The following is a 20,087-nucleotide window of genomic DNA, read 5'->3' as shown; positions in this document are numbered from 1 at the left end:
AGAGACCCTCCCTAGGATTTCCAGGCCAGTGTGGTGAGCAGGACCACAGCAAGCCCACCCCCAACCCGCAAAAAGCCACTGACCCTGCTTAGCTTCTGGTCACTCAGCAGGGGCAGGGTGCCACCGGACAGGCCCCTCAGAGGGTGCAATGAGGACTCAGGTGAGGGCAGCACCTCCGGGGGTTCAGTGAACCAGGCCAGGCTGGGCTAGGGTGGATGCTGACACAGACTGGCTGGAGAGCAGGGGGAGTGGGTGGCTGTGTGGTAGGCAGGGCACAGGGCACCCTGTGGGTACGGCGACCCAGCCTGCAGAGGAAGGCTGCATGTGCAGGGAGGGAGACGACCTGGTCCTCCCTGCCTTGGCCTGCGTTGTCCCTCTGCACAGAGCCCGCTAGCGCAGAGAGGCCTGACCCTGGGGCAAGAGTGGAGACGGGGATGAGGGGGACGGCTGGACACCAGAGCAAGTAAAGGGCTCTCACTGTCAGGCTAGCCTGAAAAGTCAGTTCTTTGTGACGAAAGATCCAAACATTGAACAAAAAGTAAACACGTACCTGTTAGAATGGCTGAAGTCCCAGAGGCTGACACCACCAAGTGCTAAGGAGGAGGTGGGGCAACAGGAGCTCCCATTCACTGCTGGCGCGGGAACACAGAATGGTGCAGCTGCTCTGAAAGATAGTTTGGTGGTTTTTTACAAAATTAGCATATTCATACAACAGGACCCAGCAATCACACTCCAACCCAGAGGAGCTGAAAACTCAAGCCCACACAAAAACCTGCATACAGATGTTTATAGCAGCTTTATTCATAATTGCCAACGCTTGGGAGCAACCGAGATGTCCTTCAGTAGGTGAGCAGATAAATGATAGTCCAACCAGAAAATGGAATATTAATCAGCATTAAAAAGAAATGAGCCATCAGCCATGAAAAGACATGGAGGAACCTTAAATGCACATCACTAAGTGAGAGAAGCCCACCTGAAAAGGCTGCTTACTGTGGGATTCCCACTCTGACTTTCCGGAAAAGGCAAAAACACATGGTGACAGTTGAAAGACTGGTGATGCCAGGCACTGAGTGGGGACGATGCTACATGGTGGATGCGTGTCTGTGTATTCATCCAGACCCACAGAATACAACACCAAGACGGACCCCCAAGGCAAACCATGGCCTTTGTTAACCACGCATCAGTGCTGGTACATCAGCTATGACAGACGAGCCACACCGAAGCGAGATGAGAAGCACGGGGTGGGGTGCTGGGGAGGCTCTGGAAATCCATACTTCCTGGTCAATTTTTCAGTAAACCTAAAGCTGCTCTAAATGTACAGCCTATTAGTTTTTTTTTTAAGTAAAAACATTAAAGTAGTGGAATCCTTTTATGATTCTGAGGAGTAGAAAGCCATTTTTTAATGTTAACCACTATATATAAAAATAGATTAAAGCCAAATTTCTACTGTGTAGCACAGGGAACTATATTCAGTATCTTGTAACAACTTTTAATGGGAAAGAATATGAAAATGAATATATGTATGTATATGCATGACTGGGGCATCATGCTGTACACCAGAAGTTGACATACTGGTTTTTTTTTTAAATTAATTAATTAATTATTTAGTGGAGGTACTGGGGTTTGAACCCAGGACCTCGTGCATGCTAAGTACACACTCTGCTACTGAGCTATATCTCCCTTGACACATTGTAACTGACTATACTTTAATTTTTTTAAAAAGCCGGTCTTTAACAAGAAAGAAAACTCCAAGGCATAAAAGAAAAGATTGTTCTGCAAAGATAGGAAAATCAACATGAAAAGCATTATGGTAAAATATACTATAAATTAGAAGATAAATGACAATCTTGGAAAAAATATTTACAGCGACCAAATAGACAAAACATAACTTTATAATAAACTGTAAAGAAAGAGAGCCAACAAAAACCTACCGGAAAAAGCAGGCACTAAAGAAGAAACCCAAAGCCAGTGCACATCAGAGAAGAGCAGCTGTCCAGGACACAGGGCAATGCCAGCGACAGCAGGGCCCAGGGAGGGAGGGCCCCCTGGGGTGGGGTGGGGCGCTGGCCTGCTGAGCCTGAGCGCGTGGCCGCCCCACCTCCCTGGCTGTCTGTTCCTGATGAGTTAGTTCTTCCAGGAGTCTGTTCTGCAAATACGCTGTGGACTGGATTGTGTCCCGTGAAAGATGCTTAAATCCTGACCTCAGAATGAGACCTGACTTGGCAACAGAGTTGTTGCGGATGTCATTAGCTGAGATGAAGTCACTGTGGAGTACGGAAGGCCCTAATCCAATCGGACTGGAGTCCTTACAAGGAATCAGAGACACACAGGGAAGACCCACGATAACCGAGCCAGATATGAAGCCACTTGGCCACGAGCCAAGGGACACCAAGGATGGCCGTACCACCAGGAGCTGAGAGGCAGGTTTCAGAGGTACACCACTGGGCCAGTGCCTTGACCTCACACTTCTGGCCTGTAGAACTGAGACAAATTTCTGTTGTCTATTTTTTTTTCCTTTTTCAGTCTTATTTTGTAGAATTTAATTACAGTTTGACTGCACATACACATTATATTGCATGTAAATACATATATACAGTATACTGCACTTTTTTTAGTTTATATATATGTGCTAATTGTTTCTAAGAACAGATTAGATCTTTAGCTTTTTAAACTTACATAGTTATCAAAGGAATAAAGCCAACTACAAAATAAGAATCAACAGAATGTGGTAACTAATCATAAAGGACAGTCAAATGTGCTGACAGATTCAAGAAATCAAAATAATAGTTCATTTGTGTCATTATTATTGTTATTATTTTTTAGATTCTTCATATAAATTATGTCATATGGCATTTTTCTTTCTTTCCAGCCGACTTCACTTAGAATGACAATCTTCAGGTCCATCCATGTTGCTGCAAATGGCATTATTTTATTCTTTTTTATGGCTGAGTAGTGTTCCACTGTATGTATGTACCACACCTTCTTTATCCAGTCATCTGTTGATGGACATTTGGGTTGTTTCCATGTCTTGGCTATCATAAATTGTGCTTCTATGAACACTGGGGTGAATAAATTTCTGTTGTCTTCAGCCACCCAGTTTGTGACACTTTTGAGGTACATTTGGAGTATGGTTGTCCCAGGAGACAGATACAACCCACTCACACAAACAGACGTCAGAGTAAAATTGTTCAGTGCAGGAACAGGCCGTCCGCAGTCCTGAGCTATGGAAACCACGAAGCTATTAAGAGCAGGGAGGGACGAGGAGGCTCCTTGAGAGGCGGACAAAATACACGAGCAGAAGAACGTGGAGGGTGTGGTTCCATTACTTTGAGGGAAACAAGCCAAAATCATGTGCTCATTTTCAGGGCCCTAGACAAGTGCTCGAGGACACACTCGCTGTCAGCAGACTATCCCTCTGGCCTGAGGGCCAGGTGGGGGGGTCTGGTCTCTGCTGTTTCCCGGGGGGTCCTTTGTTTAGTGTGAGGCTTATATTGACCTGTAACTTGGAATAAATTTCACTAAAACAAGGTGAACTTGGCTCTCTTTTCCAGATAAAGTTGCCTAATTTATTGGTCAAGGGAATGAGGACCTCACCCCTCCCTACCCCCGCCCACGGGGAGGTCTACACTTTTCACGCTGGCAGTTAGACCACAGGGCCTCCTAGGGAGGGGGGTTCAATAGGTCACAGACAGGGACAAGGTAGCAACAACACACCAGCTTGGGTGTTCTGCGCCCCAAGTGGGAAGGTGTGGGATGCTGTGCTCTGTGGGCCAGGTCCCGAGAAGGCTGCTGGGCGAGTCGGGGAGAGAACGTGTGTGAGAGCGTGGACTCACCACAGCACCAGGGCCCAGACCAGGGATGAGACTCAGCTGTCAGTCTCCAGCGGCACACCTGTCCTGCCCCAGAGTGACTCATACATCCTCTGCCCCAGATAAATGCAGATAAAGTGGCGGCTGGGGCAGGAAGCTGCTGGCCAGGTGCACCTGCCCTGAGAAGGCTGGTACACCTTATGGGACACCTACCTCGAGGACCCCGCCACTCTGCCCCTGGGGCCATGGCAACAGGGCACTGGCAGTGCAGACCTTATGGTGTCTTCACATTTCTTCACTACCACGCCTCTCCTTCTAAGCAGCGTCAGGAACAACGCACCAGTGCACGCGGAGGCCGCTGTGTCCCTCACCGCCTGCCAGCTGCCGCTCCCTCAGAGCCATCTCCACCGGCGCCCGCAGGCCGGGCACAGAGAAAACCGCAGCCTGGGACTAACCAGCCAGCACAGGGGAGCCGGTGTGCTTGCTGTGCAGCGGCCGCCGAGCGCTGGGGCGACCTGCTGGGATCCACCCATAACCGTCGGCAGGTGGATGTAGTTAACTTCGTGATTCTGAGTTGTTCACATTAACCCCACGTGGTCACAGCAGGAGGCAAAAACATCGCGAAGGATTACAAACCAGAACCGGTGACCCGGCCCCTGGCTGATCCTGCAGGACGAAGCTCAGTCTCTGCAGAGCTCATTGTCCAAGACCGGCCATTCACACTTGCGCTGAAAGGCCCCCTGAGGGCTGGCTGGGAACAAACTAGCCACTGTCCTGCCCACAGCTCTGGCCCGGAAGAAGTACTGGTGCAAAGATGTGGATTCTATAAACAAAAGAGAAGCCACGTGGATGCTCCACTGGGGAGATCTGTTTACTCTGGAGGGCCCAGGGCTCCATGCTTACGTGGCCTCAGTGGCCATGACTGTGTGACCCCTCCCAGCTGGCCACTGACCCAGAGAACTGCTGCTGCAAACTGAATTGTTTCCACCCACCTCCAAACAAAATCCAGTGTGAAGCCTTAACCCCATCGTGGTGGTGTTTGGAGGTGGGGCCTTTGGGTGCAATAACGTCATCAGGGTGGGGCCCCATGGTGGGACAGAACCCTTAAAAAAGGAGGAGACACCAGAGCTCTCCCTCCCTCTGCCACGTGAGCACATAGTAAGAAGGCCTCGTCCGCAAGCCAGAAAGTGGATCCTCCTCAGAACCTGGCTGTGTTAGCGCCCTGATCTCACACTTGCAGCCCCAGAGCTGTGAGGAATACATTCCTGTTGTTTGTTTAAGCCTCCTGGTTTGTGTGTATTGCCATGCAGGCCGAGCTGACTGACACAGACCCAAACATGACCTAATGGCTATTTCCAACCTCCTTCAGTATGTATTAATGACCTTAAAATATAAATACCCTGTGAAATAAAATTCAAACATACTCATGACCCAGCTTCAAGCAACTCATTTGCCAGTATTTTTTTGTTTCTTCTTTTTATAGAATTGTAAAGCAAATCCCTGACATCATGCCATTTCACCCATAAGTGTGTCGGAATACATCCTTAATAAGGACTTCTAAAAACAGAATCACCATTATCATCACAAAGTCCTTAATACCAAGGTCACGTTCAAATGTCCATGATTGTCTCGAAAATGCTTTTTGTAGCTAGTTTGCTCAAATTGGGGTGAGAGGTCCCTCAGTGCAGTGCCTCTGGCGCTCTGCTAGCCCTTCACAGCCCCAACCTTTTCTCTCCGGAATTCTTCAAAAACAAAACAAAATCAAAATCCTTCACCAATTATTTAGATAACCTGCAACAGCATTCATACAGGCAAGGGGGCAAGGTGTCCTGTCCCTTGACCAGTTCTCCGAGTGAGAGCTGGTGCCCTTGTGAACCCCACTCAGCAGGCTTTGGGGCTGCATGAGAAAACATGCCTCAGGTTTAGAACAAAGAGGTCTTGGCCACCCCAGCGCCATGACACTGGCAGCTGCTGCGGGAATTATAAAGCCACAACAAAGAGGTCACCTCTCCCCACAAAACCCTGTAGTGCACACGGCTACTTTAAGAGCCAACTTCAGGTGCCAATTCAAGGTCCAGGGTCAGCTCCCAAGGCTCTTCAGATGGTGCTGTCGGGGGTTCTGTGACAGACAGTCCTGGCCACAGTAGCAGAAGCGCCAACTGTTCTGCTGACCTCAACTGGTATTCGACTCATCTGTGCTCTTGGGAGCAACAGGACTGGGCAGACCTCTAGCGCTTTTCCCACGATCTGTGGACGTCTGGTCACATGACACGGGGAGAAAGGTCTTCCCAAACTGCATGTGTTCAGGAATAGAAATAAAAGCAAGACACAATGCTATTTTACCAAAGATGGACTTTACCAAAATTAAAAGTTTTTCCTTACCAAAAGACAGTTAAATGAAAAGGCAAGCCACAGACTGGGAGAAAATACCTGCAGTACGTGTATCTGACAAAGGGCTCACATCCAGCACTAGAACACCTACAAACCAGTAACAGAAAGAAAAGTGAAGCTTAAAATGGGCATAATATTTGGACTCTTCCACCAAAAGATGTACGTGGCTTACAAACACATGAGGAGGTACACGGGGCACAGGCATTTCGGGCAGCGCTTAGCACGAGAACCCGAGCTCCTCCAGCCACTGAGCACAGCGATAAAACAAGAACGGCTCCCTGGACTGGGCATCCACTACATGTTCCAATGGCTGCACTTGGCCGACTGAGAGAGGACTGTGTGAGGCACGGCCAGAAGAGCGGGCAAGGGTACCCAGGGCATCCTGAGCCATGGTTTTACAGGAACGGCAGAAAAGGTCTGACCTTTGTGGCAAGTTACTTTTCAGAAAGATCCCCCCGCGGTGAACAAAATCAGAAGGCAGCAAGGCGGGGCGGGGCGGGGGTAAGACAGGGAGACGACCACTGCCCACGCACAGTCGAGGGGAGAGAGGAAGGGGGACGGCGGAAAGCGAGAGGCGGGAATGACCGAAGACGCCGATGGACTTGAAGCGCAGGCAAGGCGAGAGACGCGGCTCCCCCAGAGGAGGAGCCGTGAACCGGGGCGCGGAGATGGGGTGCCTTAGAGACTAAGCCGGCAGCTGCACCCACAGCCGGATCCTGCCGGAGCGCCCGGCGGAGTCACAGTCGCGGAAGCGGCCTTCGGCCACCGACGGGTCGCCCGGGGAGGGCGCCGCCGGAGAGCGCGCGGGCGGACGAGCCGAGGCGCGGAGGGCGCGCTGGGGCAGCCGGGGCCGCGGGCGCACTGCTGACCGACGGGCGGACCCCGCAGGGCCGCGGAGAGCCGGGGGGGGGCGCGCAGCCGGCCGAGCCCCGCGCTCGCGGCCCCTCCCCCTGCTGCTCCCGCCCACTTCCGCTGACTTCCCAGCGGAAGTGCTTTTCCCGGAAGCGGCCCTCCCGCCCCTCCAGGCGTTCGTCTTCCTGGTGCGCGCGAGTTCCGCCCACCTTCCCTGGCCCCCGGAAGAGTGATGAAAATGTATCAAAATTTAGGGAATGCGGCTAAAGCAGTGTTTAGAGGAAAACTGCTGGCTTTAAACGTTTAAGTCAGAAAAGATGAAAGGTCTGAAAACTAAGCCCTAAGCTTCCACTTTCATAAGCTAAAGAAGGGAAGGGAAAATGAGCTCAAAGGTGAAGGAAAGAAAGAAAATGATTCTACTTTCATGAAATAGACAAGAGACAATAGAGAAGATCAAGAAAAACCAAAGCTACTGCTTTGAAAGGACTAAGGACGTGGGTAACGCTCTAGCTAGACTGATCAGAAAAACACAAGACACAGTGTCCACCAGGAAAAGAGGGGACATCATTTCAAGTATAATTAGTTAAGTAAAATGGAATGCACAAAAACAATGAAAAAAATTTTAACAACTTTATGCCAACTTTATGCAATTGTATTAGATGAAATAAGTAATTCTCGAAAGATACAAGTTACCAAAATTGGCACAAGACGAAATAGAAAAATTCGAGTAAGTGCTGTATCTGTTAAGAGGAATTGAATTCTAATTTTCCCACAAAGAACTCCCCAGGATTTCACTGGTGAAAGCTATCAAACACCTAGGGAAGAAATATTATTACACAAACAACTTCAGAAAATAGATGTGGGGAGACTAATTCACAACTGAGAGCAATGTTACACTGGTATCAAGACAAGGACGTCCTCTCACCACCTCTACTGAAAACTGTACAGAACGCCTTAGCAGTGCAATAAAGCAAAAAAGAAAAAAAAAGGAACAAAGTCTATATAAACTGGAAAGGGAGAGGTAACATTCTTTGATTATCTACACAGAAAATGCTGAAGAATCTAGGAAAAAGCTATTGGAACCAATAAATGAATTTATCTAGGTTGCAGGATATGAGGTCAATTACAAAAAAAAATCAAATCTATTTCTACACACTGGCAATGTCAATGGGAAAAAGGCTTTTAAAAAAACCAAGCTAGAACTCAAAAAGCATAAACTATTTTAAAAATTGGCGGGGGGGGGGCAGTGAGGGTGTAACTCAGTGGTAGAGCACATGCCTAGCATGCACAAGGTCCTGGGTTCCATCCTCAATACCTCCATTAAGAAATTTAAAAAAACCTAATTATCCCCGCCAATTTTTGTTTTTGGTAAATTGGACCTTTAAATTTTTTTAAGTTAAATCTGAAGAAAATTAAAAGGTAAGCCAAAGGCTAAAAAGTACTCATCATAAATATGTATTTGGAAGAGACTTTGACCCAATATAGAAAAGACTCTTACAAGTAAATAATAAGACAAACAGCCCAATTTTAAAGTGGGCAAAAGATGTGAACAGACACATCACAAAAGGTGAGACAGACTGGCAACACGTACATGGAGAGATGCTCACCATCACGGAGCAGGCGAACACAAACCAGAAGCATAAAGGTGTCACCTACGCCACCAGGTTTCAGAAGAGGGCTAATACCAAGTGTTGATAAGGACGTGGGCCTCTGGAGCCCTGACAGTGGCAGAGGGTACAATGGCACAACCACTATAGAGAACTTCTGGGCTATTCCTTATAAAGTTAAAATTCATGTATCTCATAACCCAGCAATTAAATTCCTAGGCACTTACCCAAGAGAAATAAAGAGGCATGTCCAAATAAAACACTTTTACACAAATGCTCATTGCAGTTTTATTCATAACAGCCAAAACTGGAAACCCAAATTTCCATCAACAGGTGAATAATAAGCACTGTTTACCCCTACAATGGAACACTACTCACAAAGAGAAAGAGCTACTGAAACAGAAGTACTCAGCTGAGTCTTCAAAACGTGCCAAAGTGAAAGACGACAGACACACAGGATTACATACCATGTGCATCGATTTACGTGAAGCCCCAGAACAGGCAAAACTAATCCACGCAGACAGAAAGTGGTTACTTGGGACTGGCGTGGGATTAACCGGGAAAAGGCCAAAGGGACCATTTCTGGGTGAGAGAAATGTTATTTTTCTTGATTGTGATGGTGGTTACACAAGTACATGGATATGTCAAAATTCCGTACACTTAAAAGTAGGTGTTCTACTGTATGGAAATTGGACCTCAACCAAAGTTGGTTAAAATGGTCTGATAAAATCTGCTTCTATACCACCTGAAACATCTGGTGAGTTTCCCAAAGGGTGGAGTACTGTATGCTCTTTTTGAATTATTTACCCCCTCAAGGCTTCTGGCATTGTGGGAATTTAAGACTCAAAATACACCCTCATGGGCAAAACATTGTTTTAAATCATTTCAAAACTGGTTGTTTTGTTAAATGTTTAGATAAAAGAAATTCAGAGGCAACAACTTAATAGTCCTGCTAGACAGTTTGCCGCCAGGTGACAGAACTTGCCTGCTTCTGACAGCCCCTCCTAGAAAGGGAACCGCCACATCTCCCGTTCCACAGGTTCCCGCTCCAGGATCACTCTCCTCTCTAGCTGACATGTCTGCTTCTCTCTGGAGGCCAGTTCAAGTGTCACCTCTGCTGCAAAGCCGTCCCAGACCCCCACGCCGAGTAAGTCAGCTCCTTACCTACACTCCTACACGACAGGGACACATGCGTACTTCCACTCAGCATGCAGTTCCCCCATCAAGCTGTGGGTGACTCGAGGTGGGCAGTCTTAACTGTTCCCCAGTTTTAGGGCTGGTCCTTGTAGAGCAATACATTTTCAAATCAATGCCAAAGCGAGCCAGAGAGCAGGGAAAGGGAAAAGAACTGGAGTCAGTCATGGAACTGCTGAGACAGGAAAAAGTCATGCAGTGCACCAGGACTGTGAGCCCTTGGAATGAATTAGAAAGATGCACAGACAACTAAGTGAAGACAAGGGTCCCCTCAAAAGTGGACAGTCTTGAATAAGCTCTGATGGCAAAAAACACAAGGGGTGCTAGTCTTACACTGGCCTCACTGAATGAAGTGCAAGCAGAAGCCAACAAAGGGGCTGAGAGGGAAGTCGTTTCCAGTAGACCAGAAGGCTATATAGTGTTACGAAACAGAACAAAAAGAACATCCAAACAGGTTTTTTAAAACAGTACTACAGAGAGGACAAAGCCCAGCACACAGCTCAGGCGCGCTCTTTCTATACCTCACCCTAGACTCCAGCGACACATGAATCCGTCAGATATGCTCACTGTTCTCCAGGAATTAACAGTGTAATAATGGAAGAGATGGTACAGAAAACACAATGTTGACATATCAAAGTAAGTGCACTAACAGGTGAGTGAACGAGCAGCAGAAGCAGAGGCGGGGGAGCCGGCTGGGCCCAGCACGGGGCCTGAGGCGGGTCCTGACGCGTGCGGGGAGCCAGGTGAGGAGAGAGCGACATCCAAGCAAAGACCAAGGCGAGGAGGCTAGAGCGGCTTGGCTGAGTGGGGACGTCTGGCAGTTAATGGCCAGGAGTTCACCGGTGGCAGATGGGGCTCCAGGAAGTGCAGGGAGTTTAGAATTTATCCTGAGGACAACAGGGAACCAATCCGTGGACTTGGACAAGGAAGTACCTTTCTCCAACTTGCCTTTCTGATAGACCAAAATTTGCTAAACAATCTTCTTTTAAATAAGGTGAGATAGACACTTCTGAACTTGACTGGAACAGGATTGAGCTCAGGGGCGGTTGTAATGGAGCAGTAAGATACAAGAACCTTCTCTCCTGGCCCAGCTCCTGCCCTGGCACTGTGCCAGCTCAGCCAGTTGTCCAGTCGCATGGCTCCCCAGAGGGTACGTGTTCCCACAGAGGAGGATGGGGGCCAGCACTGCCACAGTGGCTGGCAGGGGTCCACTGCGGAGGCAGCCCCGCCTGTGACGTAGGGAGACGCAGACACATCCATACTTGCGTGAACCAGGCCTCCTTGCCACGCGCTTCCAGACCCCACTCGGCAAGGTGGAGGGTCGTCACTTACGAGTCCGTGTGCTCCCCCTGACCTACATACTTCTCGCCCAAACGTACAGGGGTCTTACTCAAGGAAAGTCCCTCCTGGTGAACATCTTGGTTACTTTTAAAGTTTGGAGCTGAGCTGAACTCTTTCCCATACTGGCTGCATTCGTAGAGTTTCTCTTCAGTGTGAATCTTCTGGTGCTGAAGGAAGTTTGACCTCTGAATAAAGCCTTTCCCACAATAACTGCACGCATAGGGCTTCTCTCCAGTGTGGACGATCTGATGCAGCAGGAGCTTGGAGCTCTGAATGAACGCCTTCCCGCAGTCCTTGCACTCGAAGGGCCGGTGCCCCGCGTGGATCTTCTGGTGCTCTGTGAGGTGCGCCTTCTGGAGGAACGCCTTGCCGCACTCCTTGCACTCGTACACGCGCTCCCCGGTGTGGACCTTCTGGTGTCGGATGAGGTACGAGCTCAGAAAGAAGGCCTTCCCGCACTCGCTGCACTGGAAGAGCTTCTGGCCAGTGTGGATGCGCTGGTGCTGGGTGAAGTTGGACGTCTGGCTGAAGCGCTTCCCGCACTGGCTGCAGACGTACGGCCGCTCCCCGGTGTGGGTGCGCTGGTGCTGAACAAGCTTGGAGCTGCGGATGAAGGCCTTCCCGCACTCGCTGCACTCGAAGGGCCGCTCCCCGGTGTGAATGCGCTGGTGCTCCACGAGGTCCGAGCGGTGGCGGAAGGCCTTCCCGCACTCCTGGCACTCGTACTGCCGCACCTCCGTGTGGGTCTGGTAGTGCCGGACCAGGCTGGAGCTGCGGATGAAGGCCTTCCCACACTCGTTGCACTCGTAGGGCCGCTCGCCTGTGTGAATCCTCTGATGTCGAATGAGCAGCGAGCTCTGGCTGAAGCCCTTCCCGCACTCCTTGCATTCAAAAGGCCTCTCGCGGGTGTGAACCCGCTGGTGCCGGGCCAGGTCCGCGCTGTGACAGAAACCCTTCCCACACTGGGCGCACCTGAACGCCTTTTCTCCCGCGTGCGTTTTCTGGTGCTCCCCAAGGCCCGCGAGGTGGACGAAGTCCTCCCCACACACGTCGCACACGTAGAGCCTCCCTCCGGCGTGAGCTTGCCGGTGCTCGGCAAGGCAGGCGCTTTGGCCGAACCCCTCCCCGCGCGCGTCGCACCTGTGCGGGTGGGCCTCCCCTTCTATAAGCTCCCTCTGAAGTATGAGGAGGTTGGAGCCCAGGACCGGGCTCCCCCCTGACCTACCACCCACCAGGGCTGCTTCTCCTGCTTGGATCTTCCAGTGGGTGACCGTCACTTGCTTGAAACCTGCCTCCTGGGAGGCACAGCTCCGCAGGCTCTGCCCTTCCAGGTTTCCCAACAGCCCCCTCAACCTGAGTTCGGGGGCCCCCCCAGATGCAGGGGCAGCAAGCTCCATCACCGTGAGGGCTTCTGATGTTGCCGTCTGCAGATTTCCATGCTCAGAAATTCAGAGTCTGGGGTTGCCTTCGAGTCACCTGTCAGAACCTGAAATAAGAGAAAGGTTATCTTTCCCTTTGTTAACAGATGGGAATCTGCTGGAGCAGGTGGGGGATAAAATGCAAGTCCAAGGAGTGGGAGAGCAAAGTGTCCCTCCGCCCACACTCCTGACCCAGCACAGTGCTCGGCCCCACCTTGGGGCGGTTTCCCTGGGCTCCACCTCTGACCCCAGGGGCCCGACTGGCCAGGGAGCAGAGGGGAAGGAAGTGGCTTGGACTCCATTCAAAAATCCAGACCTATTTCCAAAGAAACACAAGTTTATTCTCTCATCACCTGTCCACTGCCTCTCCTGCCTTCAGGTCCTCCATCCCTCCTCGCGGCGTGGTCGGTCTATGGTGTCACGTTCACCGCAGGCTACGTATCAGTCGTTCTCCTGCACGTTGAGCCCCAGCTCCTCTACCATATGCACGAGAAAACTGCAACTCCGCCAAAACTCAGCCTGCTTCCTGACCTGGTCTGCATCCTTGCTGGCTGCATTCTCTCCATGTTTACAAGCACTTGCCTAACAGGGCCCTGAGAGCTGCCTGCAATGTCTACACCTGGGTGAGTCTCCCATAGGGCCGCCTCCTGGTTCTCTCCTCACAAACGTCCAACACTCGCCCTCCCTCTCGGCTGATGACCTTGCATCTCACTTCAGGGAGAAAACAAAAGCAATGAGGTGAGAATGTCCATTTTCCCCACTACGGTTACCAGCCACCTGTTGGTGCCCACGCCGCTCCCTCCCGCATTACGTGGGTCGGTGTCCTTGTTGCAGTCTAAGGGAGACACGTCCCCTTGGGCACTACACCCACCCGTTATCTACTCAGGGACCCCAGACCTGCTCTGCAGAAGTCTGGAGTTGGAAGGTTCACAGCAGCACCACTGATGACCACCAAAATACCCATCTGCAGAGAAAAGGGTGGCCTGAGGAGTCCTCCGACAAGGGAGAAACAGACAGCGGTGAAAAAGAGCACCCGCAGAAAAGTGCAGGCGAACCTCGCAGATGTAACATCGATTGAGAGCTCATATTGTGTGATTCCACTTACACAAAGGTCAAAAACAGACAGAACCAGTCCATGGTAGGGAAGTTGAGACAGGGATGGTCTCCAGGGAGCTCACGATTGGCAAGGGTGCAGGGAGGCCTGGGGGTTCTGGGATCTGCACATGGGCATGTTTGCTTTGGAAAAGCCTGGTTATTTAACCTTACATGGTCACCAGGACGCGGCACCCAGTTCCCCTCTTCAGAGCAATGCTGCCCTCCAGCTCTGGAATTCTCCACTGAGAACTGCCTTCAGGCAGGAACCTGCCAAAGCCATGGCCCCTCCCAGGAAAGGCCTCCCACTGGAAGCTGCCCGTAACTATGGAGTGATACAGACTTCACAGCAGAAACAGCGTCTATCTGCCACCTCTGTGCTGCAGGTCATAGGTCCAGCTTGGCAGGACTGGGACCCTCCTGAGTGACACAGCGTGTCAGCCAGGCTGAGGTCTCATCTGGAAGCACTTCCAAACTCAGACCACCAGCAGAATCTGGTTCCCTGCACTTGTAGAACTGTCTCAGCTACGTGCTAGTCGCTCCCTGGGAAAACCTGTCTTCCTGGCAGAACAGCTCAGAGAATCCCTCCCACTGTGACTTCTCCTCTGCCACCAGTTGCCGAAAACCTCGTCTTCCCAGGGCTCCTTTTGGCAACTGACTGGGACCTTCACTACATCCCTGAAATCCCAACCTGGCGGCTGGTGCTGGACATGAGGGGCCAGGAATCTCAGAGGGCCACCCGAGAACAGCCTACCACACCCAACCCAGTGCCCTTGCTTCCACCTGGGGCAACTCACAAGGGTCACACTAGCCCCCAAGATCCACTGGGATGTGCCTTGGTCACAATTTTAACCTCACTGCCCAATCCTGCTTGCCTTCCAGGCATGTCACCTGAGGGCTCTCCCCAGCTGAGTCCACTTCCCACCCAAAATCTGCACCAGCAGGAAGCAAACTGATTGCTGTGCAGCCCCACAAAGGGATGCCATCCAAAACCCATTTGCAACGTGACTGCCAAAGACAAGGATGTGCCTCCAAGGACAGAGTGGGGCAGAGGGCGCAGCCCAGGGAGCAGGAGTAACCAGACTACACACACTCTACGTCCAGGCTGGGCTTCCTTCCCACATCTTTCCCCTGCCCCTCAGCTACAGCTACATCACATGAACCCCACTCTGACGAACGCCTCACATGCACCTATCTAACCACCACCATTTCTATCACCCAAAAGGCTCCCCTCCAAGGGTAAGCATCTCTGCTATGATGGGTGAATTCTGCCCGTTTAAAGTCTCATTGAAGTGGAGTCATACAGCATGTTCTTTTGTGTCTGCTTTTTATTAATCGTGTGCCCACTTTTTATTAAGGTACAATTCACACACCATAAAACTCATCATTTTCAAGTGCACAACTCAGAACATCCCTGAGGCCGCAGAACCTTCGCCCAGGTCTAGTTCATCCCAGAGCACTCGGGCCTGCACTGCGCCCACCCCCAGGACGTGCCCGGGAGCGCCCCTCCCTCCTGCACAGCTTCTCCGTCTGCCCGGATGCGCCACCGTGCACAGCCCACTCTTCCATTCACCCACAGCTGGGCTGCGGGCAGCTCGGGGTTATGAGCAGAACAGCTGTGAGTGGCCCTGTACTTCTCTTTCAGTCGACGGAGGGCCTCATTTCCACTGGGTCCTGGGAACACTTCGATCAGTGGCCACTTGTTCAGGCTACCTTTGCAAATTCTACCCGGAACCATGGCAGCTGTGGACCAGCAACTGCTGTGGGTTTGGGGTTCTCCCCCTTCCTGAGTGCACGCGTCTATGTGACCACCCTGCTCTCTCGCTGGGTGTGGAGGGCAGCATTTGGGGAGGCTTGATGTGGGACCAGGTGGCCAGTGGGGTAAACTGTGGCAGACTGAAGACCGCCCAGCATCCTGCTTCCTTTTAGTGACAGAAATCCCTCCAGAAATTTTAGTGTTCACACGGCCACCTGCAAATGACATTTCTTAATGGGCCCTGAAGTGAGGTGTGACTGATTCCAGCCAAGGACCCAGGAATGGAAGAGGTGTGTGCGTGTCCCAGCCCCTCACCCAGCCCACAGTGACAGGTGACAACGCAGCATGGCAGGCTCCCAGAGACCTTGAGGGGCGGAGCTGCCCAAGTGCCTGTGAGATGGAACATGAGAAGCCATGTTTCTTGTTGGAAACACCATTTTTGAATCTGTTACAGCAAAATTAACCCATGCTTAAAAAATGGTAATAGTCCACCTGACTATTCAGATGCAGTTCTCCCCGCGATGAAAAAGCAGCTGAACCCCGACAGCAAGAAGGGGCATCCGAACAGCAGCAGACGGGAGGCATTTCTCTCCACGGAGACCCGCAGCCCGGCTTCCTGGAGCAGTGGCCCTCCCGGCGTGCCCTGTGCCACAGCATTTATGACCACGGCCTGGTTGCATGCACTGAGAATGCTTTTCTGAGTTAGAGGCCCATTAACTTGGTTAAAATCATTCTCTTGTTCACAAAAATTACTTTTAACTAGTTTCCCCCCCACCCAGGGTATAAAGGTAAGTATGATAGTTGAGAAAAACTTTAAAAATAAAAATTAAATTACCTTTAACCCCACCACTCAGATCACTACACTGACATTACTTCTCCTCTGGCCTTTTTTCTGCCCCAATATAGTATGAAGTCAGGACCGTGCTACTCAGTCTCATATCCTGTTTTGCTTTACTTTTCTATCTTGTTAGTTCTCAGCAATTACAAACATAAAATACACATTGTAGAAGTATTTCAAGAGGTAAACAAAACATAGACAATGATAATCCCCAGCAATTCAACGCAAGACCACTGCCAGCTGTTTAGTTCACACGCACTCACCCAGACCTCTGCTAAAATGACTGTACATTTACTACGTACACATGCAGTTTTCAAAAATACAGGCAGGACCCAGTGCACCCATCCCTCTGCAACACTCTCCCCATCTCTAACGCACTCTGGCATTCCTGTGACCACCCACACAGACGCACTGGTGTGCCTGGCCTTGGAGCGGTGCTACTGTCAGAGGTCCTCAGGGTCCCTGCTACAGGCCAGGCACTGGAGGGAGCGCCCATCCCTGTGCTCTGGTGTCATGAGGAAGGATGTTCCCAATGTATTCTGCCTATTTCTCTTCCCCAGAGGTGGAAGGAGTTAGTCGAATCTTCAGGAGCATAACAAGGCATGCAGCCCAACCTCTCCCACCAGGGTGCATGCTCTGCTCTGCTCCCAAGCCAGCCCAGCCCCACCCCAGGGGAGGGTGCAGCTCCCAGGGCTCCCAGCAAGCAGGCAGGCAAGTGTGTAACTGGCACTCAGCCTAAGCAGCCCCACGTCACGCCAGCAAAGGCTCCGATCAGTAGTAGGGCACATTTTGCCCTTCACATGCCTCCCTGGTTCAGGCTTGGGAGGGGAGGAGGGGCACTGTTTACGAGGGCCCCTGCCACCCCAGCCAGGTGGGCCGCACAAGTGGCTGGCGTGGTCCCATCACACCTTCGAATCTCATGAGGCAGCTATTAGCCCTGTTATTTACTCAATTTTGCATATGAAGAAAGAGACTGAAAGTCAATAACCCAAGGCCACCAAGTCAGTTGTGGCAGCGCTCAGGTTCAGACCCAGGTATGTCTGTCCCTTGCCCTTTACCACTATCAAAGATTTTGTTTCCCTTTCCAGGTGTGAACTTTTTACACTTTTATAGGATATTTTGCTTAGATCAGCCGGGACTAGTTTTAAAAGTAAGCTTATATTTTAAACCTTACTTTTCTTAAAAAAGGGGGTTAGGTTATTGGTTTGTTTCGGAGGTGATACTTGCTGATTTTTTCATTTAAAATGACTGTTATACCACCTGAACAACACAAGCCTGCATCTGTTTACACGAATACAGCTTTAAAAACGTGTACCTCTTCATGATTTTCATAATTTTTTCCTTAATTTTAGAGGAAGTTTTTCAAATCAGATATACCTTGCTTTGAATTAACATTTACCGGAAAATCAGCAATCTTTCTGTTTCTGCTTAGCTCCTTTATCTTCTGTGGATGCAAGCAAACTTAAACCCATACTCTTTCATTTAAAGAGACCTGAATGAAATGAACAAAAGGAAATAAACACACACCAGATTCTGGTTCCAAAACATGCGAGGCTAACATAGCCCTCCTTTCTGCTGTGACACTAGAACAAGAAATCATCTAAGTACACAGCTGATGTTGAGAGAGACAGGCGATTCTCAGTGCTGGGGAAAGAGTGGGAGCTTAATCTAGGGGGTGGGGGCCTGTGAGCTGCCCGGAGTAGCTCTGAGATTGGGGGAGGAGTGGCACGCAGGCACTGGGAGCTGTTTCAGGTCCACACTGGTAAAGAGGTATTATGGCCTTGGGCTGGCAAATTAGTCAGTCACTGTCTGCTGCTCACAGCCTATAGACAGGACACAGGGAGGTTTGCAGACCTCCACCCTCAGGAATAATGGGAAAAGAAGGGCAAAAGGGTAACTGAGTAAGACACAGAGCAGAGCTCCAGGGGACTGCACCTCTGGGCTGCCCTGCGGCCGCCACTGCAGCTCCGGAGGGACGTGAGCACGCAGGTGTGCTCCTCCTGTTTCCTCGTGGCCTCCTCACAGCGTCCACCAGGTTCAGGGAGGTTCAGGAGCTGCTGGCTGCTCTCTCCTCCTCCCACCCCAGGCCATTTGGCTTCTGCTCCCAGGGCTCTGACCAAGGACAGCAATGGTCTTCTTCTTTCCTGACGAGTTCAGTGTCCTTTCAGCAGTCGTCTCCCACAACCCGAGGCAGCACTGGACATGCCCAACAGCTCCTGGTGCTGCTTCTATGGCACTACACTGTTCTGGGTCAGCTACTTCCCAGAGCGCCCTGCCACCTCTGGCCAAGAACGCTGTCTGGGCCTTGTCAGCTCGGCCCTCCCTCCCTATCACCCCCAAAACCTTTCTAGGGAAGGCGGGAATCCATCACCTTCTCTCCAGGAGAGGCTAGAGTTATGTGGCCAGGCTTGTGGAAAAAACATCAGCCCTCCCCCACCCCTCGTCTGTATCTTCCGTAAGAGGGTTGTTCTCATTAGGGCCATTATTAAGATATCGTTACAAGATTACATCTACAACAGGGACAAGAGTCCCACCTCTGGACAGGAGCAAGGTATATCGCCTGAAGATTCAATGACATTGGCATCTCTCAGATCCTAGGTGGGCAAAAGACTCTTATTTCTATCTTTCATCGGGACGGGACCTCAGGTGCAGTCAGTCATGCTGCAGAGAGCACCGCACGGTGGTCATGAGCTCTACGGACAAAGCTGCCTTAGCTCAAAGCTGGCCTCCAGCTAGCATTCCTGGGAAACCGCAGGCATGCTACTCAGGTCCTGGGGAATCCCATGACCAGGGTGCAGCCACTGTGTGAGGGGCTAAGACGTCCGGGACATCAGCAGAGATGGCCATTGGGACTGATAGCGACTTCCAGTGAAAGAGAGCCGTCAGGGAAGAGCTAGGAGAGCGCAGCCGAATCACCTCTCCCCACCTGGAAATTCTCTTTCAGGCCCAAGCGCCGGAGAGAACTCCGTCCGTGACCTGCACCCCCAGCAGGGGAGAGATGCCGCGGCTCTGCGTCTCCTCCAGCACAAAGAGGCTCAAGCATCCGGCCACTTCCCCAGTCTCATCTGGAGAGCTCTCTTGGGCTCCACAGAGAGGAGGCAGGCTTAGAACACAACAGCAGTGCCACCCGCACCTGTACCCCGACCCCACCCCAGGCCACCTCAGAGGGGCTAGCGAGCTTGAGAGCTGCGACACACGCCGAAGCTGGAGGCTACACGGTTTGAGGGTGTGACCCTGGAGCTGGTGAACTGAACCAAGAGTGGAACTGGGTATTTACCCACACAACGTTCTTTAGGAGAGAAGCTGCGGGCCGGACTGCAGCCCGGCGGACGCGGCCGTGACGGCGCCGGGAGACCGGCTCCCCGAGGCCCACGCTCTGGGACACCCGTGCGGGGCAGGCCGCGCTCAGCCCGCCCGTCCGCCCGTCCGCCCGGAGGACCCTGCCGCCGCCCGCAGCCCGGAGCGCGCCACTCACCCGGCGCCCAGCGGCGAGAGGACGGCACGCACCCCGCACGCAGACCGGGGTCCGCCCGCCCCGCAGGCCAGCCAACAAAGCCCGCACCGCCGCCCGCACGCCGCGGCCGGAAGTCGGTCCGAGGCCCCGCCCGGGGAGCTTCCGGTGCCGCTCTAGGCGCTTCGGGGCCGGGAGGCCTCTCGGTGGTGCGGGCTTCCGGCCGGCCTGCGAGGGTGGTGCGGGGAGCCGCGGGGCGGAGCGGGGCAGCGTTCCAGCTTCTGCGCCCCCGCAGCCCCGAGCGCCGCCTGTCTCCCCGCTGTGAGTGGCTGTGAGGG

General features: G+C 51.8%; 1 protein-coding gene across 1 annotated transcript; it reads right to left on the bottom strand.

Moving 5' to 3' along the window:
* Window positions 1–8,919: 8,919 nt before the first annotated feature.
* On the bottom strand, window positions 8,920–19,909 carry ZNF623 (zinc finger protein 623). Its single transcript, XM_072949901.1, has 2 exons — window positions 19,774–19,909; window positions 8,920–12,680 (listed from the first exon to the last, which is right to left on the bottom strand). The coding sequence occupies exon 2, from the start codon at window positions 12,589–12,591 to the stop codon at window positions 11,182–11,184; it is 1,410 nt and encodes a 469-aa protein (XP_072806002.1). The 5' UTR covers window positions 12,592–12,680; window positions 19,774–19,909; the 3' UTR covers window positions 8,920–11,181.
* Between the last annotated feature and the right edge of the window lie 178 nt (window positions 19,910–20,087).

The sequence above is a fragment of the Vicugna pacos genome, chromosome 25 (assembly GCF_048564905.1).
Source record: "Vicugna pacos chromosome 25, VicPac4, whole genome shotgun sequence".
In the NCBI taxonomy this organism is placed as follows: Eukaryota; Metazoa; Chordata; class Mammalia; order Artiodactyla; family Camelidae; genus Vicugna; species Vicugna pacos.
The sequence above is the reverse complement of the archived record's forward strand: the minus strand, read 5'-3'. Positions and strand labels throughout refer to the sequence as shown.

Bases quoted from the DNA above. Each gene is read 5' to 3' on its own strand.
- ZNF623 (XM_072949901.1), bottom strand. From the start codon at position 12,591: ATGGAGCTTGCTGCCCCTGCATCTGGGGGGGCCCCCGAACTCAGGTTG.